Source organism: Trachemys scripta, chromosome 21 (genome assembly GCF_013100865.1).
Source record: "Trachemys scripta elegans isolate TJP31775 chromosome 21, CAS_Tse_1.0, whole genome shotgun sequence".
NCBI classification, from domain to species: Eukaryota; Metazoa; Chordata; order Testudines; family Emydidae; genus Trachemys; species Trachemys scripta.
This window is the reverse complement of record NC_048318.1, coordinates 8,887,029-8,913,030: the sequence shown is the minus strand read 5'-3', so window position 1 is coordinate 8,913,030 and position 26,002 is coordinate 8,887,029. Positions and strand designations below refer to the sequence as shown.

General features: G+C 47.1%; 1 protein-coding gene across 1 annotated transcript in view; it reads left to right on the top strand.

Moving 5' to 3' along the window:
• IGSF9B (immunoglobulin superfamily member 9B) overlaps window positions 1–26,002 on the top strand; it is a 98,711-nt gene that overhangs the window by 46,971 nt on the left and 25,738 nt on the right. Inside the window, exons 8-12 of the mRNA XM_034754506.1 lie at window positions 5,060–5,202; window positions 12,341–12,481; window positions 13,839–13,955; window positions 16,838–16,988; window positions 18,502–18,625. Coding sequence (XP_034610397.1) covers window positions 5,060–5,202; window positions 12,341–12,481; window positions 13,839–13,955; window positions 16,838–16,988; window positions 18,502–18,625 — 676 coding nt within the window. The remainder of the gene's footprint in view (window positions 1–5,059; window positions 5,203–12,340; window positions 12,482–13,838; window positions 13,956–16,837; window positions 16,989–18,501; window positions 18,626–26,002) is intronic.

The window sequence follows — 26,002 nt, the reverse complement described above, 5'->3', positions numbered from 1 at the left end:
CGCCAGGGTTTTTGCCGCCCTAGGTGGCCGCGCTCCTCCTCTGAGTATTTGGCGGCGGGGGTCCTTCCGCTCCGCGTCTTCGGAGCACTTCGGCAGCGGGTCCCGGAGCGAGTGAAGGACCCGCTGCCAGAGACCCAGAGTGGAAGGACCCCCCGCCGCCGAATTTCCGCTGAGGGCAACTAAATGCCGCCCCCCCAAATCCTGCCGCCGTAGGGTCGCCTAGTGGAAGCACCGGCCCTGCTGCCATGGGAAGAAGATGATTTAGATAATGTCATTGTCGCAATCCTGCCTAGAGGCATTCCTTGTGCTATCCCAGTGTAACTTTTAGGGTTCCTGTGACATGACAGCAACATACGGGGTGAGGTGGAGGGGAATAAAATCACACTAGATTATTGGGTCTGATAAGATTGGCTGGCTGGCGGAGTGTGTGGGTTCATTACTTTGTTTAATGCAACGGTACCTGGCATTTGCCATAATGAATCAGACAGTTGCTGCATCAAGTACAGCATGCTGTCAGTAGCTGATATTTCAGAGGAAGACGAATACCCTACTCCCAGCTAACAGCTTGATGCCGTGCAGCATGGGTAGGATTCCTTCCTTGCCTAGGTACCCATCACCTGTATTGGCACCCACAATGTGTAAGATATTTTCCAAACACCCTGCCCCTGCATGACCCGAAGCATAACGTTTGACCCATCTTTATTCCAGAGTTTTTCCACCATAACCCAAGGCAAGGAAATGCTAGCATACGCTCACATACAAAATACCCCAAACCATCTATGCAGCGTCCTCGGACCCTGATTCACCACTGCCTTGCATCTTGTCCCGGCACTTACCCCGCTGCAAAGTGGGGATAAAATACTACTAGATCAGAAAGTTAGAGATTGCCCCCACTGTGTGCTGGCATAAATGACTGCACCTTGTGCAGTCTAGCTGTGATCTGGGACGTTGCTATATGGGGGAAGAGAGTGTGTAGAACCACTGTGACTGTCTGTCCTGGGCAATGCGATGTAGATCTAATTTACTGGGTCAGATATGACGGTGAAGGGCATTATTGAAATGCCTAAGGCTGATGGATGGGATTGCGCTCCTTTTTAACGTGTCTAGGTGCAAAGATTACTATTAGTTCCAAACTCTCCAGCCTTTCAAAAGCCAGCCAGAGTATCGGACTCGACTGCTGATGGCTGTGAACGCTAATAATAGTGTGTCTTGATTATCAGTTGTATTCCGTCTACTTCTGTGTGGGAAGTAGGGCCGTGACACATCATATCAAGTGTGTGGTTATATTTTTATGCATAATTATAAAAACCTGTTAATGCTGCCTTGTCTTCCGGGTGTGTTGGCATCCTGGAAACATTAAATACAAAGCAGTAACTGATCTAAATAAATTGGAGAGAGACGGACTCTGAAAGGAATGTTTCTCCCAGTGTCTTCACATTTAACATACCTCCCCTCCTACAGTGTTCTGTGGTAAGGGGCCAAATGACTGTTGCTTACAAGAGTGATGTTGGAGGCCGTGTGGCTTAGTGGATGGAGCACTGGCCTGGCACTCAGGTGACCTGGGTGCTATTCACAGTTTGGCCCCTAGCATGCTGGGTGTCCTTGGGCAAGTCAGTTTATCTCTCTGTGCCTCAGTTTCCTTGTCAGTAAAATGGGGCTAGTGATACTGACCTCCTGTGTGAACTATTTTCAGATGCTCTGATGAAAAGTGCTACAGAAGAGCTAGGTTCTGTTGTTGTCTTGATTTGGTCTGTTACTATAGGAGACTGTGTAGCATTTGATTTTATAAGGGGAGGCAAAAGTCTGAAGAAACCAGTGGGCCTTAGGCTTTCTCTTGAAGGCTAATAGACTCAGGCTATGGATAGATCATTAATAAATGTACATTAAGGAGCTGGGAGACCTAAGAAGCCAGTTCCTTCTCTTTTATATGAACTCACAGAGAAGCAAAGTCCAGAGCCAGGGAACTGTCCCCAGGAAGTGCCCTATTCAAAAGGATGCAAGTTTAAGGACTGCTTATAGAGGCATCTGGGCGGACCTCAGATCCAAACCTCACTGCAAGGCTCATAACCATCAGAAACCGCCCTGGAGAGCAGGCATACAAAGATGGGGTTTGCACACATTTTTCTTTCACCTGAGTCCTGGAGATGCGGAGAGGGCTTCTTATATTTTGTCATTTAAAGCTACAAGGCGTGCTCGGTGTCCCTTCGCAATAATCAAGTTCCTTGGTTGGAATAAACACCTCTGCTTTTATCTTGTTCTGGGATCTTTGCTAATGCTCTGTGAGCTAGAGTGCCTCGTTTTCACACTGGTCAACTTTCTTCCATTAAAAGAGAACTACTTTTTGGAAGTAAATTTGGCACTGGTGAAAGGTGCCAGATTGGCAGCCTTGGAGAATGCAGTCCTCTCTCCCGCCTTACCTAGCAGTGCTGGGGCAGTGTCAGCACAAACTTCCCATATGCTGTTGAGTCAGGGAGCTTCATCTCTCATCTGGAAGGATCAGCTTTAAGATTGGTGGGAAGAGTAGGTGGGAAATTTGGTCTCCAGGGCCCATTAAGTCCTTGGCCTCTCTGCTAAGATTCCTCAACAAGAGGAGTGGGTGGGCAATTATTGTGGTGGTCACTTCTCTGTTAGATTCTGGGCTGAAACCACAAACTTGTTTCACATAAGCCACCATTGCAGCTGTCAGATGGTAACAGCTTTTGGTAGTTACTGAACCAGGCTGGATTTCAGCCAGTGACCTAGAAGTGAAAGGCTCTGTAGGCCATTACTGATCCCTTGAGCTATCCAGTCTCGTTGATTACATTTCTTAAGACATGATGTTAAACTAAGGGGGAATAAAGCAAGTTGCATACGATAAACTACTTTCCAATCTGGGTTACGATGTCACTACCACAATCACGTGACCTTGGTAACTCCTGGCTGGATATTAGCAGTTTGGAGAGAGTGATTAGGGTTAAAAATGTCACAGTGAGCTTGTGGAATAAAAACACCTTCAGCAGTCCCATATTCCCCTGCTCCACGTATGTGCACCCAGATTCCTGCAAATATCAGTGCTGAATGGCCCCAGGACACAGCCAAAAAGCAATAATGTAAGATTCTTGTATGGGTTTTAATAATTCAGTTTCCAGCCTTTAATATCTCTACAGTTTTCTTGTTTTTTGTTTTTTCCCCTCTGGCCGGCCATCAAATCTGGAGATGGGGAAGGAAGGAAACAAACAACCCCCACCCCAAAACCCAACTAACAAGGATTAATTCTTTCCTGTTGACTGGTTCATGTTCCCATCAGTCTTAGAATGAAACCTTCCTTCCTGACAATGGCAGGGTGGTCCCATCACTCTGTACTTGTCTTGGGGAATTACTGACACCTTCTAACATTTTTCCTCTCTATATAATGTTTGGGGAACTGGAAATTAAGCAGGTGATTGGATAGCAAAAGGAGAAGGGGGGGGAATAACTTCATATGCAGATACGGTGGGTGGGAGTTATATGTAGTTAAGTAGCACCTGAGGATTGTAATTTGACATTGGGGAATGGCATGTGTGCCCTATGCTATATCATCTTTTCAACAGGAACACCTTTTCCTTCCAGGTGCTTTCAGTTTAGAAGCTCTCCGATCTTCCCCCTCTCTTTACCCCCTCAAATAGGGGCTTCCTGTCTGCTCGTTTTCTCTTCCTTCCCCAGTGGTTCACAACAATGGACTCTCTTTACTCTCTCTTTCAACCCTTGTGTATTTCCTTCACTAGCTATTTTCAAGTAGCATGTTTTTTGTGGATCTGTGGAATGAAAGGTGTAAATACCTATCCCTTCAGTATGGTGGGCAGAGATGTGGGGTCTGACAACCTGCGGCTCCCAACTTGGCTCACCACCTCTGTTAAAACATTGGAGTCACTAGTTAGCTGTTGGCTTTGAATTAATTGTTGCTGTGATTTGATACGAAGAAGCAAAACAGGGCATAACCCTGGGTTGTCTTTGCTTTGTTTTGTTTCCTTTGCATGCCACCTCTAGCTGGATTATCCACGTTGCTACTACGTCCTGTGTGTGTTTAGCTCCCTGTGTGCTCAGGGGAGTACCCTTGATGCTAGGGCTTACTTCGCTTCCTCGATCAAACAGTGTACTGAGTTGCAGAGCCTGGGTGGTTGAGGTTGAGTGAGAAGGAGCTTAGATTTTTGCGGGAGAGGGAGTGTTTTAATGGTGCCGTGCAGACACTTGTAATTATGTTGCACGTGTATTTTTCTTTGAACGGTAATTGTACATGGGCCTGCAGCTTAGAGTAGGGAGGTCGAAGTGAAATGCTTTGAGTATGTAAAGCTTGATAGACATTCTAAATATTTTTAATGGATTCGAAGAGACTAATGGGACTATAAGGATAATGGTCTTCCAGGGCCAGGGGGTAATGGATGCGGCAGAGTTAGCGTTTAGGCTTTGCACTCCATTATAACGATGACGTTGACCCTTCCAAACCAGGGTACAGTGACCAGAGCATATAGCGGGGTGGCCAAAATTACTGACCCTATGAGGCCGAAGCCCCGAGACCTCCCTCTCTGCTGGGTAGAAGCCAGAGATGACCTGGTGGGGGGGCACATGCCGCCCCAGATTTTTGCCAAGGTTTGCTGGCCCTGCTTGGTCACGTGGTGCCACTGGGTACCCTCCCTGCATGGGAGCTGCTGGGAGCCACGGCCATGGGGAGAAGCAGTGGCCAACAGCTGGGAGCTGCAGGGAGGGGCCGTTAAGGGTAAGAAGGGGGCATGACTCAACCTGTTGGGGTGGGCTGTACCTTTAAATTGTGTGCCCCACCACTCTCAGCAGGCACTAGTCGTCTCTGGCAGAAGCCCCTAACCCCACCACCCTGCCACAGGGCAGAAGTCCTGAGCTCCGCCCCCCCAGTCTGGTAGGCGGAGAATGGGGGGACCGTGGGGGCTCTGCAAGCTGCACTTTAACTGTAAAAGAGCTGCATGCGGCTAGTGAGCCGCGGTTAGGCCACCCTGGCATATAGTTTTGTTCATGTGGAGGGAAAAGAAGGGTAAGATGATTCAAAATAACTTCCTACTACTCCCCCCAGATCCCGCCCGTGTGGTGAACATGCCACCCATCCTATATGTTCCCATTGGGATACATGGCTACATCCGCTGTCCGGTGGAGGCAGAACCGCCGGTCACCTTCGTCAAGTGGAACAAAGATGGACGCCCCCTGCGAGTTGAAAAGGTAAAGTTGTGTCTGGGCAAAGACAAACGGCTATTTTGGAAAGAAAAGTGGGGGACGCTTCGAATGTGGTGGGGAAGTGTCAAATGGTGACTCCATAGGGCGCTACGGGGAAGGGTCTGGCAGCATGCAGCCGTTGGTCCGGAGTTAACGGGGCGGGCAGGCATGTCACTGGGAGCTGTGAGGGAAGGTTCAGCCACCGTAGTGGGGCAGACCAGTCCCCAGTTCGGTCTTCGCTTACCAACCTGACCGGTCCCCTAGAGGACAGGCAAATTTATAACCGCCTGTCTGCCCATGAAATACTCCCTCCGCTGCTGCCAGCCTCCCCTTGAACCCCCACCCCCCATGCATACATGGGGTCAGCCATTCTCTGTGTCTCCTTTCCCTTTCTCCTTCCCCAAGCTGCTGCTACGGTTGCCTCTGCTGTGTTTCAGGGGCCGGAGACCAGAGACCGTTTCCTCCACCTGCCCCTGTAGGGGGCTTTGAGGGCTGCCCGTGGCGGCACTGAGCTACCCCTCTCAGCAGCAGGCTCCCCATATTGAGGGAGCACAGGAAGGAGGGAAGCAGCAGGGGATCTAGAGGACTGAGGGGGACACAGCCTGGGCTGGTCTTCAACCTTGTTCCCCTTCTCTCAGCTGTGTGTGGTGGCAGACAAGGAGCTGATCAGGCCAGGGACCCAGTGGGAGAGGTTATGGCAGTTGGTTCAGAGTGGGCCAGTCAGGTGGGGATGCTGGTGGGATCTGGGGCCAAGGTGCCAAAAGCGTGTGGCAGTGGAAGTCTGTTAGTGGGAGGAGCTGCCTGTTCGTTCTTGCCCCAGGTGGCCCTGAGATAGGGACTGTCATACAAACGTGCTTAGAGTACGACTGTGTTACGCAAAAAACAATGAAAAACATGGCCGCGAGTCTCAGGGCCTGGGTCAACTGGCTCAGGTTCGCGGGGGGTTATGCTACGGAGCTAAAAATAAGTGTCAATATTTTTGCTTGGGCTCTGTAACGTGTGGAGGGGGTGATGTCTCGGACCCTGAGGTCCAGCCTGAGCGGGAGCATCTACACTGCTATTTTTACACCTGTAGGTTAGCCTAACTCATTTAACCCAGGCTCTGGGGTTTGCTGCCTCTGCAGGTGTTTTTTTTGCAGTGTAGACGTACCCTTTGTGTGTCCTTAACGTTATGGATTCCTGCGGTGGAAAACTTTCTGTTGAGTTGGAAATGGCCAGATTGCCTATTCCCCTTGTTTGTGGTGATTGTAAAATAAAGTTGAGAATGAAGGGCTCAATCCAGAAAAGCGCTTAAGAATCACAGAATATCAGGGTTGGAAGGGACCTCAGGAGGTCATCCTGTCCAACCCCCTACTCAAAGCAAGACCAATCCCCAACTAAATCATCCCAGCCAGGGCTTTGTCAAGCCAGGCCTTAAAAACCTTTAAGGAAGGAGATTCCACCACCTCCCTAGGTAACTCATTCTAGTGCTTCACCACCCTCCTAGTGAAAAAGTTTTTCCTAATATCCAACCTAAACCTCCCCTACTGCAATTTGAGACCATTACTCCTTGTTCTGTCATCTGCTACCACTGAGATCAGTCTAGATCCATCCTTTTTGGAACCCCCTTTCAGGTAGTTGAAAGCAGCCATCAAATCCCCCCTCATTTTTCTATTCTGAAGACTAAATAATTCCAGTTCTCTCAGCCTCTCCTCATAAGTCATGTGCTCCAGCCCCCTATTGCTCCAGCCCCCAATTTTCCCACATCCTTCTTGTAGTGTGGGGCCCAAAACTGGACACAGTACTCCAGATGAGGCCTCACCAATGCCGAATAGGGGGGAACAATCACGTCCCTCGATCTGCTGGCAATGCCCCTACTTATACAGCCCAAATTGCCATTAGTCTTCTTGTTGACAAGGGCACACTGTTGACTCATATCCAGCTTGTCGTCCACTGTAACCCCTAGGTCCTCTTCTGCAGAACTGCTGCCTAGTCGCTTGGTCCCTAGTCTGTAGCAGTGCATGGGATTCTTCTGTCCTAAGTGCAGGACTCTGCACTTGTCCTTGTTGAACCTCATCAGATTTCTTTTGACCCAATCCTCTAATTTGTCTAGGTCCATCTGTATCCTATCCCTACCCTCCAGCGTATCTACCACTCCTCACAGTTTAGTGTCATCTGCAAACTTGCTGAGGGTGCAGTCCACGCCATCCTCCAGATCATTAATGAAGATATTGAACAAAACCGACCTTTAGGGCACACCGCTTGATAGCGGCTGCCAACTAGACATGGAGCCATTGATCGCTACCCATTGAGCCCGATGATCTAGCCAGCTTTCTATCCACCTTATAGTCCATTCATCCATTTTTAACTTGCTGTCAAGAATACTGTGGGAGTATCAAAAGCTTTGCTAAAGTCAAGGTATATCACATCCACTGCTTTCCCCATATCCACAGAGCCAGTTAATGCATTGTAGAAGGCAATTAGGTTAGTCAGGCATGACTTGCCCTTGGTGAATCCATGCTGACTGTTCCTGATCACTTTCCTCTCCTCGAAGTGCTTCAAAATTGATTTCTTGAGGACCTGCTCCATGATTTTTCCAGGGACTGAGATGAGGCTGACTGGTCTGTAGTTCCCCGGATCCTCATCCTTCCCTTTTTTAAAGAAGGGCACTACATTAGCCTTTTTCCAGTCATCCGGGACATCCCCTGATCGCCATGAGATTTCAAAGATAATGGCCAATGGCTCTGCAATTGCATCTGCCAACTCCTTTAACACCCTCGGATGCAGCGCATCCGGCCCCATGGACTTGTGCTCTTCCAGCTTTTCTAAATAGTCCTGAACCACTTCTTTCTCCAGAGAGGGCTAGTCACCTCCTCCCCATACTGTGCTGCCCAGTGCAGTAGTCTGGGAGCTGATCTTGTTTGTGAAGACAGAAGCAAAAAAAGCATTGAGTACATTAGTTTTTTCTACATCCTCTGTCACTCGGTTGCCTCCCCCATTCAGTACTGCTTCACTGGGCTGCTTGTGGGGCTTTAGAAGTAAGCAGGAGCTCAAGTGCTTTGCTGGATTGGGGGCACAGTGCTCAGCACCTTTCAGGATTGAGCTGCTGGCATTTAGCACTTCCTAGAGGCAATACTCACGTCTATGTAGATGTCCCAACCTCCTCCCACTGTTTTATTCCCTTCTCAGTTAAACAGAAGGTGCCAGCCTCCTGCCCCAGAACAAATCTCCGTAGTATGCGCTGCAAAAGGGAGACGCGTGCTATTTTTAAGAGAGAGAACCTGAAGGAGAACTCTGCCATTTGTGCTGAGTGCCAGAGCTCTCACCTCTCCCACACATACAGAGTCATTCTGCCACTTGTCCTCCTTCACCTGGGGGATGATCAGGGCCCATGTTCCCTAGAGCTTCCATCCCTAGAAGACTGGGCATGGTGTAGAGTAGGAGGGAGAAGTGACGGTGGGAGCGAGGAAATGGAAGGGGGAATAAACTTGGCCAGAGAGAGGGAAGAAATGCTGAGTTGAGATGTGGGGAGGAGGTGTGGTCTGTCTCAAAGGCTGCAGAGGAAAACCCTTTTTAACAATTACGAAGAAATCCCAGCAAGCTGGAGAAGGAGAAGCAGAATGAAGGAAAGGAGTGGGGGGAAAGGAACTTGTGTCTGGCTTTCTAGAAGGCATGTGAATTAGGAATCTGACTTAATGGTTTGGCTCTTTCTAGCAGTAACCCCTCTTCCACTAAAAAAATATGCTGTTCTGTGGATGCAGGGGTGGATAATCTCCCTCCGTCTCAGACTCGCCCCCTGTGAGTGTTTATAGCCACCCCCAGCTTTCTATTGCAAATATTGACAGGCTCAGGGACAGCTCTTTGTAAATCCACCTTTCCCATCAAGGGAGGGGGAAAAACCCTGGACTTCATGTGCCAGTTAAACTTATCCTACCATGGAGTCTTTGACCTAGGTTTTCATATGGCTCCTATCAGTGCAGTATCTAAATCTCACAAACCTAATGCCAGTGTTGCTGTTAAAGTGACCACCTTGGCGACTCGGCATTTTATGGGAGGCTGATGTTAAAAGCCGTTTTAAAGAGTCTCCATCCTGCTATAATCCTGGTATAACAATCCGAGCAAGGACTTGAGGCTTTTAATATTTAAACTAAACATTCAATATTTACAGTTTTGGTTAAATATTAAAGGTTTAAAGTTTTTTTTATTCTGACTGTTGAAACCAGGGATCGCAGCGGATCTAGAACATGGCCTGTCATCTCCGGTATCAGCCTTGCATGGCATGGGCATCTCAAATGATGTGATTTCCATAAGATGGCTGCTGTCAGCTGGAGGAAATTCAGAAATTCCAGTTGTGAATATAAACTCTTGCCCCAATTATTCTTTGGGGAAAGATCTCCTTTTAGTTTGTTTGGCTGAGTGAGCTAGCTATGGTCTAGATCAGTGGTCCCCAACCTTTTTCATCTGGCGGGCGCCAGACGACGAGTCACGGAGGACCGTGGCGGCGGACAAGCATCCACTGAAATGCCGACGACAAGCGGCAACGTCAGTAGGTGTCACCGCCGATTTTCCTCTGGATAATGCTGCTTGTCGGCAGGTGCTCATCCGCCAGCCAGTATGCGGGCGCATTTAGACGCCCCGGCGGGCGCCATGGTGCCCGCAGGCACCGCATTGGGGACCCCTGGTCTAGATAATACTTAGTCCTGCCTTGAGTGCAGGGGACTGGGCTAGATGACTTCTCGAGGTCCCTTTCGGTTCTATGATTCTATGATAACTTCTTTCACCGTCCTTGGCCCCTTTAACCTGGGCACTGCACTCATTTTAATACCAGAAAAAAGGAGTGGTGTCAGGTGCTGGATCAGTAGCCCTGGAGACAAGCATCCATTGTCTGCAGCTCAGGAACTGACCATGCCAATGCCTGCCTCAACCCTGCCCTGTTGTTGGGTCCACTGCTAGGACTCAGAGAGGAGTTCAGTGTCTCTTGCACATTGAGTCCTTGACCTCTCTGAGGAGAATAACAAAGGCCCAGTTGTGCTGATGACTTTTTTTTTTCTCTCTAATGGGGATACAAAAGAGAATGGACTGGGACCCCCACCAATTCATCTGCTGATAGTAATGACTTCTGAACACTACTGATCTGGGTAGTGTATTTAAATTAGTGCCCACGGCAAAGTATTCCATACCCCATTACCAGGGCCCTGTGCCAACGACTTTCCCTAAAGCAATAGATTTATACCATTCAGATAGATCCATTATAACTAGCCATCACAGCTGGTAGCCGCAAAATGATTACAAACATATTTTTAAAGCAGTATTTAAACCCCACTGCGTTCAGAGGAGACTTTTTTGTTTTGTTTATGAAATCACAAGGAAAGTAACCCTGGTTCTGGGTGTGATTCTAAGTGTCTCTTTAGATTGTAAATTCCTGGAGGTAGTGACATTGCCACGCTGTTTTCCTTTTAAACCCGTTGTTACAGATAGCATCTTAAGTGCTTTACAAACATTGGATATGTTACCTTAGGAGATTTTTTTTCAAAACAGTTTAGGGGATTTAGACACACACCTTCCATTATATTTAAGGTAACGTATCAAAATCTCAGCCATAGCCTGTATGCAGCAAATAGGCAGAAGCAAAATGATGGGATTCACCATTTCAGTGCCACTTGACACCAAGCACCTGGCATAAGCCTGGTGATGGTCCGGAGAAATGTTAGCTTAGTAAAAAACACATCTGCTTTTGGCTGCAGCACTGTTGACGAAATTGGTTTCAGCAGCTGTCATGTTAAGTTCAAACTCTGTGTCTCTTCCCCACTGCTGAGGAGCTGAATCAAAATGATGTGGAGCGTTGGAAGAATTTCAGAGAAGCAGCAGCAGCAACATCCTCAGGAAGGATTAAAAGAATTTGTTCAAATGGCGTTTTGAGTGGGTTTCGTGACTCGGTACAAATCTTTAAATGGCAGAAATGTTGTTTAGGGCGGTCCAGGAGCAAGGACTGGGAGTAAAGTATCAGAAGGGTAGCCGTGTTAGTCTGAATCTGTAAAAAGCAACCGAGGGTCCTGTGGCACCTTTAAGACTAACAGAAGTATTGGGAGCATAAGCTTTCGTGGGTAAGAACCTCACTTCTTCAGATGCAAGGCCAAGAGAGATGGGAGTTACCCTGAGGCCAATAGAAGTTATTGCTGGACTGAGAGAAATGGCATGAAATTGAGCGAAAGAAAACTCAAGCTGAACATCAGGAGGAAGTAACTTCCCGAGATCAAGATTGGTTCAGTTTTGGAGTGTCCGCCCGAAAGAAGTGCTGGCACCTCCATTGCTTGGAACAATAGAAACTAGATTGAATAAAATCTATTCACCAGCGAATTAGACAGCAATCCTTCATTAGTGCCTGGGATGATGGCCTTGGTGGGCCTGATACAGTACAGGTATTTTCCATCTCTGAAGTGAGGATGTCACATTGCAAATAAAATTAAACCTCTTAATGAGACCATTTTTGCCCCTGCTCCCTGGAGGTAGGAAACTGTAGAGGTTAAGGAGCTCTGGAATGATTTGAAGAACATTTGCACCATCTGGATGTTCCATTGCTGTATATTGGCTCCTAAAGGTGGTTTTTATGCTCTTTGAGTAGCCTGGCTTTGTGGCAGACTTGAGGAGAAATGTGTGTTTTGTTTTTTTAAGTCCAGAAGGGAGACCATTATGCTAATCAAGTCCAAATGGGCCAGAAGAAACTATTCTAATCATCTGGTTGGCATCTTAGTGGGTTTTTCATAATCTAGAGAAATTCAAGGAGCTGAAAAAGAAAAGTCCTAGCGTGGTAGAAACTCTGCAACCAGGGAGCAGAGGTTCTAATGCCTGACCATGAAATTCCCATTTGTCTGATCTGCAAAGGGGATCCCATTTATGATACGAAGCTATCGTTAGCAGCTGTGCTGTAGTTGAAGGTGTTGCAAGGTGGGAGCAGAAAAGGGACTAAAGGGTCTCAGACAACACACAGGATCTCCAGTCCAGAAATGATAGGGACTCGTTAATCCAGTCTTAAGTTTATTTGTAATAAGATTTGGACAGTTTGCAGAAGCATTGCAGGCAACATTGAGGGGATGTTTTGGGATCATGGATAGCAATAACTTCTATTGGCCTCGGGGTAACTCCCATCTCTCTCTTGGCCTTGCAGTATTCTGGCTGGAACCTGCTGGAAGATGGGTCAATCCGAATAGAGGAGGTAACAGAGGAAGCTCTCGGCACTTATACCTGTGTGCCTTATAACGCCCTGGGTACGATGGGCCAGTCCCCCCCTGCCCGACTGGTACTGAAGGTAACATACCTGTTCGATTCCTTGCAATCAGAAAACTTTCAGTAGTTTCTTAAATGATGGAATTATCATGCCAAAGAAGAGTTCTCTGGGGTGGTGTTGGGGATTGATGCACATGCATGTGTTTTATAAAAATCAGGATGGATAAAAATCTTTTTTTTTTAAGAATGAAGTTTTTATATTGAAATGATTTAAAAAAAATTACACGTCGCTAGTTCTTTCCATTGTACAGTCTTTAATTGCTGCACTGGATGGTTTGTACTTGTTTCTTTAGCTAGCTTTCGAATAGTTAGTAGTTTCAGATTTTTACACTTTTTTTCTACGAAGTTTCATACTTCAAGTGCTCATGTATGCTGTAAAAAATAAGTGTGTGCCCTCAGTAATGGTTGCACTGTGCACAAGCTCAAACACAAAATTGATCAGCAAATAGCCTGTGCTAGATTTGTGACCAACAATACCTTCATATATATTGAAGTTTTGCAAGTTAAGAAAGCTGCAGTGTTTGAAGTGGGTTATAAGTCTCCATCAGGGTTTATAGTTTAAAGTCAATGGGACTTGTGCTCCTAAGTTACTTGGATGCTTTTGAAAATCCCACATTAGGTGCATAAATATGGGCATAGGCTCCTATTTTTGGAAATTTTGGTTTGTGGGTTTTTTGTTTTTTTTGTTTAAATCACAAGAACTTTGTGAAGACATTGAGTCAAAATAAGTTACCATCAAAGCAAAGATTTTTGCCACTAAAAGATTTTATAAAAAATATAAATTTTTAGCCCTCAATGCTGCAAACACTTATGCACATGCTTAACTTGAAGCACATTCGTACTCCCAATGACGTCCACGAGACTGTTCTTGGGAGTAAAGTTCCTGCATAATCTTTTTTTAAACAAAAAGACAAGCTCAGTGTTGTGTTGGTTAACATTTTATTTTGAAGTTTACCTGGCAATATCTGTAAACCTGTTAAAGCTTTCAACATAAAGAAAAAAGTTAGTTACATAGCTGCTTAAGTGTTCGTAAGTTCAGGGCCTTAATTTCCAATATTTTTGCCCCCCCCCCACATTTAGTTATGTTCAGTTCAGAGATGATACCCAGCTGAGTGGTCCTCTAGAAATTTTCCCAGCATTTATAACTTGCTGTAAGCTTAAGTTGCTAAAGCAATTCGTTTTACAAAGCCCCAACCTAATTTTAAATCAATGAATTAAAAAAAAAAAAACAAAAAACAGGTGATTTTTAAATCATTCTGCCCTGATGAAAACCCACTAGTTTTTAACTTGATTTGTGAGTAGATCTTCAAGGAGCGATTGTGTGTGTACGCATGCCAATTGTGTTTGGTGATGGTTACTTGAGTTTTCCTCCGCTGCAGGACCCACCCTATTTCACGGTGCTACCAGGCTGGGAGTACAGACAAGAGGCAGGGAGGGAGCTGTTGATCCCTTGTGCTGCTGCAGGAGACCCCTTTCCTGTCATCGCCTGGAGAAAGGTACCCGGCCTGCCAGACAAATCTGCAGTGCCTTTGGCTTTTGATGAATATTGCAGACAGAGAAGCCACACTCTCTGTCCCGGTAAGAACAAACTGCAGGTACAGCTGCTTCGCTTCGGGCTGCACCACTGCCGTCCTGTCCCGCAGGTGGGTGGGGGAAACCCAGCTCCTGACAACAGTGTTTAATACCATGAAACCTTCACAGCAGCATCTGCAAAGCTGAGCAAGCCCCCCCGCCCTTCCTCTGGCTGCTCCGCACTGGTATCAACTTCAGGAACACTCACCAAAGCTTCCCCATCCTTTCTGCTGGGGTCGCCACCTGCAGGATGGAATAACCTTCCCGGGGTGCTAGATTGGGACGGTGCTGCATTGGCTGCATCAGCAGATGGAGCATTGGCAATGGTAGGGCAGGGGTTCCCTGTGACTGGACGTGGCTGCACTTTTGAAAGTGTCCCTCACTCGGTGGAAGCTATCAGGCTTTTTTTAGTGCAATCCCGCAGCTGCTTTGGTTTCCTCATAGAATGTATATTCTGCAGCCTTGGGCATTTGCCCGCACGTGTGTTCTTCTTTGTGAAGAATCAGCCTGTTACTTTAACACCTCCGGAGGGCACATAAATATTGCTTTCCATTCCAATTCTTAGTTTTGTCTCAACTGTGTCCCCAAGTGCCCCTGTGATGTGGCCTGCGTTGGCATAATAATGTCTCCATATCCTGCTTTAATTCAGGGCTCTTGAACTGGCAAGTCATGGGATGGCTCTATGACCATGGCTATGATAGCCCGGTGGATTTTGGCCTGAAGGGCAGCCTTTTCCCCCTTCTTCTGTACAGTCTGGCAGCTAGGGATGGAGAGTTCCATCCTTTGGATTGGTTCTTCTGCCCAAATACACAAACTTCTTGTTTACCAGTAGCACCAATAGTCATTCCTCAGCGGCCAATATAGTCACTCGTTGTGGGCTTCCCAGGGCCCCCTCCATGCTACCCAGCGTGCCCCTTCCCTCAACTCTCCATTCTCCTTCTAGAAAAACAGTCAAACCAGTGGGACCTGCTTAGGCCTTTGTCCCTACTGCAGGACCTTCTCCCCAGGCCTTTCATCCTTTTACTGCTCTTTCGTCTCTATTTGCTGCTGTTTTGTGGAGCTCTCCAACCCTGCATACATGATGTACAGGGCTAGGATTTCCCAAGCACTACGCCACATCTAGCTTAGGAGAAAGAGTGGGAGATGGAAGGGCTCCCACCAGGACAATCAAGTAGTCATGTTGGGGCAGTCAGTGCAAGGGTACGCCGGCTCACGGTGGAAGACCATGCACAGCTGGCATTGCCCTTGATTTTTCTGGGTTCGAGGCAGAAGATAATAAAGTAGCCCAAGTGCAAACCTCAATGGACACGGGTAAGAAAATGAGAAATTGAAGTGATTTGCTCACTGCTCTACAACGCGTCCATCTTATTTCCTTTGTCCTTCATTTCTTTTAATCCTCTTCTTTGTTTTTCCTGCTTTTCAACACCTCCCCTTCTGCCCCATGTTTTTTTCTGTTTCTTCTGCCTTGATTATCCCTGGGTATGTCATCCTCCAGTGTTTTCAGTCAGGACTAGTCTGGACTTATCCGAGTTCCAGCAGAAAACATAAAACCAAAGGCCCTCACACACACTACAGGCTCATGAAAGCTCCTGCCACCTCAAACCTGGCTTCTGTGGCGAAGCCACTGAAGGCCTTGGATTCAGCATTGGTAGCCACTTGGGGCGGTTGATCACCCTGCTCCCACCCAAAAAAAAAAAAAAAAAAAAAAAAAATCTAGCCCTTTACAGGTGTTCCAGGTGTTGAAAGAGAATATTGCAAAGCAGGCCAGTAAATCCCAACAAAGCTATGCACAAGAAATCCACAGAAAAGCTATGCACACATTCTGGAGAATGAGGACTTCAAAGCGATTTAGGATTTGTACAACTTCAGTTTATGGGTGTGAATGTCACTGGTTATGTAACCCAGCGTCTCAGCCATCAAAAGAGAGAGGATCCACCTTTTTTTTTCATTTAAAACAAAACACCTAGGCTTTTCTTCCGAAATGGTTCCAGCTTTGGTAGCCCTGTTTGTGAAATGTCCTTTTTGAACCTTTACTGAAGAACACTATGGGGTGGATACAATTTACTTTTTAAGAGTAAATCAGAGTATTATTTAAAGCATTCGTATATTCTCTACTCAGTTGTACCATTGCAGCTGAGACAAATTTGACCTCTAGTCTGGAAACGTAGAACCAGGTAAAAGGTGGAGATCACATTTTTAAAACTGGGCAGGTTTGTTCTTAATGGTGCATTTGCAGGCTCCAGTGGGCACTAAGTGGTTACTCATTTTAGGTTCTGAAAGTGTCAACTGGAGCAATCAAACATCCATATCATTCACCCTAACTGACATAAAACTCTGGCTTCGTGCGTGTGATCATATCTCCTTCTAGTGGCTGGCACCAGAGACTACAATAGCCTGCTACTTGCAGCTAAAGGAGTTCTCTTTTATCTCAAGTGCTAGAGAGACTTGTGCTTTGGATGCTCAACGTCCCAGGTTGAATCTCCTCTGAGGTCCGTGGTGTCCGTATGTCTGTGTGTTTATGCTTGTGTAGCCAAGTTGTGTAAACACAGCTCTGTTCTGCATGCGTTATGTCTCATTATCCTGCCATTTTAATTGGCATGTTTAACTGAAAATCCGTAAACGTGCTGCCATCTGCCGATCTTGGTAGCCAGCCCCAGTGCTGGAGCCTCTTGACCCCCGGCTGGTATTCTGTGGGTCTCACCATAGAGCCTAGCTAACAGTGTGTTACCTCATGCTGCTGCCTTGCACTGTGCTTCTGAGTTGTTGTTTTTTTCTTCCCCTCTGCTCTCTCTGTTCTTTGCTCAAGGTAGGGAAGCCCAGTAGAAGCAAGCACAACACCCTTCCAGGTGGCAGCCTGCAGTTCCGATCCCTCAGCAAGGACGACCATGGGGAGTGGGAGTGCATCGCTACCAATGTGGTCACAAGCATTACTGCCAGCACTCACCTTACAGTCATAGGTAGGAGAAGGCCAAGGGCTGGTGGGCCAGAGAGAGGGGGCTTGGGAGGGCATGGCGAGAGGGGATAACTGAAGGGGAATAGGGAAGAGTGGAGGTTGGGGAAATAGAAGAGAAGGAGCAGGTGTGGTCGAGAAGGTGGGACAGCAAAGGCCATGCAAGGGGATAAGCAGGCAAAGGGATCATGGAGGAAAGGACTGAGCTGGAATAAAGGAGGTTGGGGATGGATGGGGAAACAGAGGAGCAGCTGAGGGGTGGGAAAAGGTGCTGAGTGGGAGGGATGAGGTTAGAGAGGGAAGGACAGCACTAGTCCCTTCAGGTGCCCTCCATATAGGACACTGGCTGTGACTGTGTGTGTGTGGGGAGGGAGGGTGGGGAAAACCTCTTTGGATTCCTCTCCTAGCCTTCCCTACCCTCCTTTGTGTTCTGAATTGATCTGAGCCCTGCATCTCCAGCGGCTGGCTCCCTGATGGCGTTGGGTGCATCGACACTGCAATTTAAGGTGTAATTGTAGCGTGGGTAGGCATATCGGTGCTAGTTTTAATCTAGCTACCGCAGGTAACATCATTGAAGGTGCAGCAGCATGGACTTGAGTGCAGGTTAGTAACCCAAGCACATACCCAGGGTCCCTGGTGGGCTACAGTCACACCTTAATATGTAGTGTAGACGTACCCTTTGTTTGCTCCTGGAGTCGATTACCTGGGCTTTCAGCTTGTGAATGGATTGGCTGTTGGATAATTTGGAGGCAGGGGTGTGCTTCTCTGTGTCAGGAGAGAGGTTCATGTTTCCTGTCTGATTGCTCCAAGCTGTGTGTCTGAAAAGCATTACTCAGGGATGCTTCCCATGAAAAGAAGAGCAACGTTTTCCTTTAATTTCACGCTCCAGTGGTGCTGTCTTTAAATCTCTGTCCTCTTTATTACGGCCACGTCCTGAGGCAGATCGAAGGGCTCCCCTCCTTGCTGGCCAAGTGTGTCCTCCCCTGCTGTGGCACAGTTAGAAGACAATTTGGTTAAATCTTGAGGGTTTCTTAATCCTGTGAGCTCCTAGATACTAAAGTATGTTCCTTTGTGGTTACTCTAATTAATGGACTTGCCTGCTGAGAAGACTAAGTGTGCAGTAGCTCTGTGTGTCCAGCACACCTGCATGTTTCCCAATAATGCTTTCTGCTGGGAGAAGCTGGTGCTTGGAATGGGCCCCTTCTCTGCATTATCCCCACCAGTACAGACCGAAGTGGTCGGCACCACTGACCTATCTGGATGCATTCTCCAATGGGACACATCTTGCCTCCTGAAAGTAAAGTTTTAAAAGCCCTCTGAGCGCACAGAGGCAGGGGAAAATGTACTTCCACTCTTAAGAATAAGCTCCCATTTCTTTAGGCTCCTGTTGTGTCTTTAAACAACCATAAATTCCACAATCCAAGGGCTACCATTCTTCTGGGTGCGCTGGTGACTGGCCCCATGTATGTGTATGTATTTTTCTGTTTTGCCTCTTACACTGAGTTTCTCTCTACCTTCAGGCACAAGCCCTCATGCCCCGGGTAGTGTGCATGTAATGGTCTCCATGACCTCTGCCAACGTCTCCTGGGAGCCTGGCTATGACGGTGGATACGAGCAGACATTCTCAGTTTGGTACGGCCCTCTGTGAGTTATCCCAGCATGCTTTGCTCTCTGCTTCGTTTCCTTTCTCCTCAGCCAGAACTTGGAGCCAGGTGTAGGCATTGCCATTTCTAAGCAGGGGTGGGTGAGGAGGTGATGGGAGCTTCCCGTGGCCAGGGCGGCTGTGGAAAGCATGAGGTCAGATTCTGAGCCAGTGTAAATCCTCATAGCTCCATTGACTTGAATGGGGCTACACCCGCTTACATCCTCTGACAATTTTTGCTGTGTGGAGCCCTGGTGACCCAGAACAGTTGAAATGTGGGCAGCTGGGAGGAGTGGGGTCAGGGGGGTGGGGGTTTGATAATTTTTTGCTGAATGCTCTGCTGCTGCTTAGTTGAGGGTTCGTCCTGGTGGACTCTCTCTCTCCCCCCTCTTCCTATCACCGCTGCCAATGGATCTGAGAGACTGCTATACAAGTCTCGACACGTACAGTTGTCAACCCCCTTGCCCTTGCATGTGTTTCTTTGTAGAAGGCTCTAGGTCCGCCATTCTTTGGTCCTTCTGTCAGCCCTGAAAACATACTCTGCTTATGTTAGAGGGGAAATACATTTTTATATTAATTCCCACCTGCATTTTTTATGTTATTCCCACCTGAACCTAGTTAAAGATGAACTGAAAATCCTGTTTTGAATGCTTAACAGCCACATCAGTGACAGAAAATATAGAGACTTTAAAGTATACTCTCAAGAAAGTGACTACGTCAAAAGGCCACTTCTTTACTCCACAATTACCTGTGGGTATTCAGAGTCCTAGAACAAAAGAATGGCCATACGGGGTCAGACCAAAGGTCCATCTAGCCCAGTGTCCTGTTTTCTGACAGTGGCCAATGCCAGGTGACCCAGAGGGAATGAACAGAATAGGTAATCACCAGTGATCCACCCCCTGTTTCCCATTCCCAGCTTTCTAATACCACCACTCAGGACTTACACAGAATACGTCTCCTATTTGCAGACTTCAGCGAGGCAAGTAAGTTTTTGTTCCATTTTTAGTCCTCTTAGCCCCGCTGAGCCACCACAGCTGTAAGAAAGCGGGCTGCGTCCTACTCCCACTGGCACATCCACAACATACGATCCTGCTCCCATTGAAGTCAAAGATGGAATTCCAGCTGGCCTCAATGGAGCAGGATCGGACCCTACATTCTGAGATGAAAAGCACTTCTACCTGTTGAGATGCACTAAGGGCGAAGGCCATTTCCTGCTCCCACTGGCTCTGTGAAGAATCAAAGACCTCTAAGGAAGAAGATAGTTGCTTAATGGAAACAAATGATGCAACAAAAGGGACTCTGATTTTTTTCTACCTGAATTGTCAGTAGTGTTCTGTTTTACAATAATAATTGGCCATAACAGTTGACTGTTGCTAGATTTAAAAAGCTGTTTAACACCTGTCCAGAGTAAACACCAAATTCTGATAGCTTTTGAGTGTTTCTGGATCCACACGTTACGCAGTAGTGCCAAGATTCCCACATCCAGCATCCCAGCACAAGGAGGCCCACAGCACAGGGATTAGTGCCGGCATTCAATCTATAGCTTCCTGGCATGGAAGGACCTGCATGATAGCACCAGGATTCGTGCACCTGGCTGCCAGGGGTGGTGTGACTCGCACATAAGTGTCAGAGATTCACACTTGTGAATGAAGTAGCCTCCCCCCCGTTCCCCCCCTGTAGTGCTGTTCTTTAAGCCAGCCTTCCTTTTCCCCACGGGTAGTGGACTGTGGAGATGCTCCTGCAGTCTACCCTTGTCATGGGAACCGTGGTGGGCTGCAGCACAGGCCAGTGTCTCATTTGGATGCTGAGCTTATTCGCCTTCTGTTCCTTCTCAGGATCTCTGTCAACTGAAATCTGAAACGTAAAGGTGACGACGACCTTCTGTGTTTCAGCCATGGTTTTCTTCTTCCCCCTCCCTTCCCCACCACTTCGTTCATTCGTTCTTTCTTTTCTTAATGTGGCCAGATGGAGTCTTCTGATAGCGTGGAGATTGGATACATGCTTCCCATGATAAATTCTGCTCTGCTTGAGACAGAGCAACGTACCAGAGCTCGGAAAGTGGGGGCTGGGCAGTAGCATGGAGAGACAAAAGAAAGCGGATAGAAAGAGGGAGAAAATGAGAGAGAAAGAGAGAGAGATCTGAACAAGCAAGAGAATGAGCTTAGAGTGCAGAATTCACACAACTGCCTCTGATTAAAATGTCCTTGAGAAGGAATGATTAAACCTCCTTCCTTTTGAAACACGTCACACCTTGGAGGAGGATGTCGGCTGCTGCTGTTCGCTGCCAGCGTCTCTTACTGATTCTTTGTCTACTTCCTGAGAAGCTAGGATCCCCCATTTGCTTTGAGATCCCAAACAAAATGAGACTAAAGTTTAAAAAAAAAAAAAAAAAAAGTGGAAGGGGGAAGTGTATGTGACGGGTTGGATCACAGAAACCCCCTTGGAAGCTGCCACCTGACGTACCAAGACTACCCCTGTTCCTGTTTTCCCTGCCAGCCCAGGACTCCAGCACCCTGTCTTGCTGAGCCAGACACTCCCGTCTGGCTCCAACACAGACCCAGGGTCTGAATCACTTGTCCCAAAGCTGCAAGTTTACCTGAAAACAGCTCACAGAAGTGTACTTGTTTTTAGCACTCAGATGCCCAACTCCCAATGGGGTCTAAACCCAAATAAATCCATTTTACCCTGTATAAAGCTTCTGCAGGGCAAACTCATAAATTGTTCGCCCTCTATAACACTGATAGAGAGAGATGCACAGTTGTTTGCTCCCCCAAGTATTAATACATACTCTGAGTAAATTACTAAATAAAAAGTGATTTTATTAAATACAGAAAATAGGATTTAAGTGGTTCCAAGTAGTAACAGACAGAACAAAGTAAGTCACCAAGCAAAACAAAATAAAATGCGCAAATCTATGTCTAATCAAACTAGAGACAGATAAGTTCCTCACTAGTTCCAGAATGCTCCCTTTTACAGGCTGATCTCCTTTTAGCCTGGGTTCAGCAATCACTCACAACCCCTGTAGTTACTGTCCTTTGTTTCAGTTTTCTTCAAGTATCCTGGGGGGGGGGGGGGGGGGGTTCTTTAGCCAGCTGAAGACAAAATGGAGGGGTCTCCCACAGGTTTAAATAGACTCTCTTTTGTGGGTGGAGACCCCCCTCCTCCCTCCTATGCAAAGTCCAGCTCCAAGATGGAGTTCTGGAGTCACCTGGGCAAGTCACATGTCCCTGCATGACTCAGCCTTTACAGGCCGAAGCCATTGCCCACATGGTATCTTGCATGTCTCCAGGAAGACTTCTTATGTGGATTGGAGCATTCCAAGATGCATTGTTCTCCAAGTGTTTCCTGATCAGGTACTTAACCTGGCGAATTCCTTCCTAAAGAAGCTGACTAAATGCCTCACAAAGCTTACTTAGAAACCAAGCCAGCATTCAGCCCATATTCTTAACCTCAAGTAGAAAATGAGATACATGTACAAATAGGATGAATAGATATAGTAGACCATAACCTTTACAGAGATATATTACATGGCACAGGCAGCACAAAACATATTCCAGTTGTCATACATATATTTATAAGCACCCCCTCCCCATAAAGCCTTATGGGGTACACCGTCACAGTGTAAATGGGGGAATATTAGCCCAAACCTTGTGTAAGGACAATACAGTGGTGTTGGACCATAGGTCCGGTGTGGTGTGGGAACCACTGCTGGGTAGAGGAGGAGGAGCCTACTTTCCTTGTAGAAAGTCATCCCTCTGAGTATTAGCTGCTCATGGGACGTGTCCGCCAGGGAGACCCTGTGGGATATGGTGCCAGATGGATTGGCGAGAGAAAGCCAAAGCAGGCTTGTCTGCTGCAGAGCTCCTGCTCGTTATTAGTGTCCACTTATCAATGCCAGCCCTCCTCTCCTTCACAGACTGGAAATCCAGGCAAAGGTTATGCATTCTTCTCCCAGTTGTATTTATATGACCCTCCTCAAAGAGAGACTTCCTGCAGGTCAAGCCCTTTGGAGTCTGCTCTTTCTTGCCTTTGTCCTTATTGGCAGCTGCTGCCATCCTTCTAACTCAATGTTTTCTCCTGTTGTGCTGAGCTCCCCGTGTTGACAGTGTTATTCCATATCCCACCCTTTTGGCTGTGCTGGGATGCTTTGATTATAAATTTCACCCACTCTGTCAAAAATGGCAATTTCTCTTCCAACGAACAAACCAGACTAAAGCTCCAGGGAGCGGAAAAGTTACTTCCATCCTGCCAAGCACACCGTTTTCAGAACTAGGTTTCAGTGAGACTTTGTGGTCTGGTGTACTGCTTTAGGATAGTATTATGTGGGTTTGAACAGCACCTTCCATGGGCGTGAGACCTGGCCTGGGGCTGGGGCTTTGTAGGCTAATGCGGAGGCTAGGAGCTCACATATAGCCATGGATGTTACAATCTGTGTGGGTAAGAGGAAAATTGGCCATGACTCTGAGGCTGCTGCTCGTTATAAAAAAGATCTAAGCGTCATTTACTTCTGCCTTTATTAGCTGTCCAGGTGGGTCTGAGACAGGAGAATGGCATTTTTTAAAAAAGCACCGTTTATTATTAACTTTTTTCTTCCCAGAGTGCATTTCATCCAAGGACCTTAAAGCGCTTGTAAATATATCAGCACCTTCCGAATATATCTCTAGTAGGGGGATCACACACTGGTGGGGACCAACAAGTCCCATGTGTAGCCCAGACTCCATTTCAGCTCTTCCCCCTTCTCTAGTTGTCAGTGAGTGCTGTGAATGCTAGTCCAGCTCCACAGAGACATTTGGAGAGAGTCCACGGGGACAGCAGCTGGGTAGCTCAAGCGTGCTGCTTGTGTCTGTGCAGTATCTTTAGGGAAGAGCTTTCCCCATGCTTTGATGGTGATCAGTGCTGGATTTATAACCAACACCCCTCCTGTGTCATGCCGTTCCAGTTACTTAGCTGCCTTACTGAGATTGACAGCTTAGAGGCCTGGGCCAGGCATCAATAAGGAGCCCGTAGGAGGGAATGCGTGAAGGCAGCAGGGTTAAATGCTGCAGGGAGACCTGAATGAGGCAAACATTTTTGACAGCAGCTTCTTCCCTGCCCCCATACCAACTGCTGGTGTGACAGAGGATTCTGGGAGCTGTAGTTTTTTTTTTAAGGTAGTTATGTTAAACAGGAAAGATTTTCTATCCACTCTCATTTCTCTGCAGCACTTTTTGGTTCTGGTGTATGATGAATTCCTCTGTGCATATGGCTTTGTTCCCCACTTGGTCACTTCCGTAGCTTCATGCTTCCTTTTTCCCTCTGTTGCGGCATTATCTGGACTGTCTTCTCCCCATCCCTTATCTCCTGCTTTGTAGGCTTGCCCAGGTGAATAGCTAGTGGCTTTACATGTGTTGTGTACATTGTAATTCTCTCTCTCTAAAATAAATAAAGATATATAAAATATTCTACAGCAGTCCCTTCTAAATACTCTGACACGATTATAAACTGCAGCTTGTGGGGGTTATCACTGCAGTATATATTCCTAATAGGGGTGTAGAGTTCATAGCTATTGCTGTTTTCCATCCCATTGCAAGTCCGATGCCACTTTGAGGCATTTAAGTGACATTATTTGCCATGACTTCACATTGCCATGACTTGGGGATGTAATCTCACAAGGTCATGAATCCTGATGAGTACACCTGGGAACCTTTTGGTCACCCTGTTCACACTGGGTTTGTGGAAGGGATTAATAAAAAGACCTGAGGCTATCCTATCTGAAAGGTTCCCTTCCCTCCCTATTCTGGTCCAGAACTCTCTGCAAATGGTTCGGATAGGTGATGTTTTCCTTCGTGTGATTGTGTATGTATATGTTCCACTGTAGGTGTGCATGCACCCAATGCACTTGAGACCGAGACTTGCAATACCCATTGGTGGCGCATGCATCCCACTCTCCATGTGCCAAGTGATGGCATAAAAGGGGCCTGGGCACCACTTCCCTCAATTCCTTCTCACCACCCCGGCAAGAGTTGGAGCTCCCTGTCGTTCTCTGAGCTTCAGTTAGTCAGCCATAGAGAGAAAAAAAATTGTGTGTGTGTGTGTATAGTTGTAGCTTAGTGTTAGTTTTAGTGTAGTCAGAGTGTAGTGGGTTTAATATGCGGAAATCCTCGGGTTTTGAACAATTTGTCACATTCAGGGCTGTGATTCCTATTAATGACAGACAAAAGCATTGCTGAATCTGCTTAGGTGAGGGGCATGTGGGGACAAATGTCTTATTTGTACCTCCTTCCCAATGAGAATAAAAAAACAGGGATTTCCGCCTCAAATTACATCTTCTTGAGAAGGCAATATGTCACCATTCAAAGCCCAGCCCCAGTCGCAAGGCAATGGAGTGTTCATCCATAAGGAGTACCATTCCAGCTGCCCCAGTTTCTAAACCCAAGACAGGTGAGAAACATCATTCGTCTTTGTCTCCAGAGGCCTCCTCGAAGTGCTCAAAACCCTTCTCGGTCTCTGAGATGTTAAGTCTCATTCTTCGCTTCACAAAAAGGTTCTGAAAAGTCCTCCAGGGCCAAGTCAAGGGCTGGTTGGAAGCATTGACACTCAGTTACCATCAGAGGTGATGCCATTATCTCCGGCACCAGAGGGGCTGTTGAGACTGGTGCCTTCACCCCTACCAGCGAGACAGCTGTTTTGGGCACCACCACCTTTAGCAGCTGAGCACTTACTTCTGCTATTGGTACCTTCGCTGCCGCAGGCATTCTTCGCAGTAAAAGACCTTTCATGTATCCCTTTCCTGGTCTCTCCTTTGTTGCATCATCCAGTCCCAATCTCAGTGGCCTCTACTTCAGCAGCACTACTGGCACCATTGACTACAGTTGCCATGGTACTGCCAATTCTGTCCACTTCATGGGTGTATGTACTGCATCAGCTCTGCGGGAACTGTCAATGTTCACTCGTTTATTTGCATTCCGACCACCTCGTCCACCAGCACTGTCAAATTCATCATCAACCTCAGTTCCTCTGGGATAACACCAGGTGCCGGGACTTCCTCCTGCGACTGCTGCTCCTTTTACTGAAGAGAGTTACATCTCCTCTTCTTTGGACTTTGAACATGATAGACAGTCGCCTGGACCCGTATCTCTGTCATGATCATTCAGGTGTCCAGACCATCAGTGTTCTAAAGATTTCCCAAACTCTAGAGCAAGATCTTTATTATAAGGCTGCTCCAGTTTGGAATTCTCCATTGTGGGCTGTTAAGATTGGACTGTCCACCCTGGCTTTTTTGGGCCCCTTGGCCTGCTCTTAAAATATCTAGACACCTTGTTGGTTACTCAATCCAGAAGAAAGTCACCTTCTCCAGTTCCTATAGTGCCTAGGGTTGACGCTTCTCTAAACCTACAACC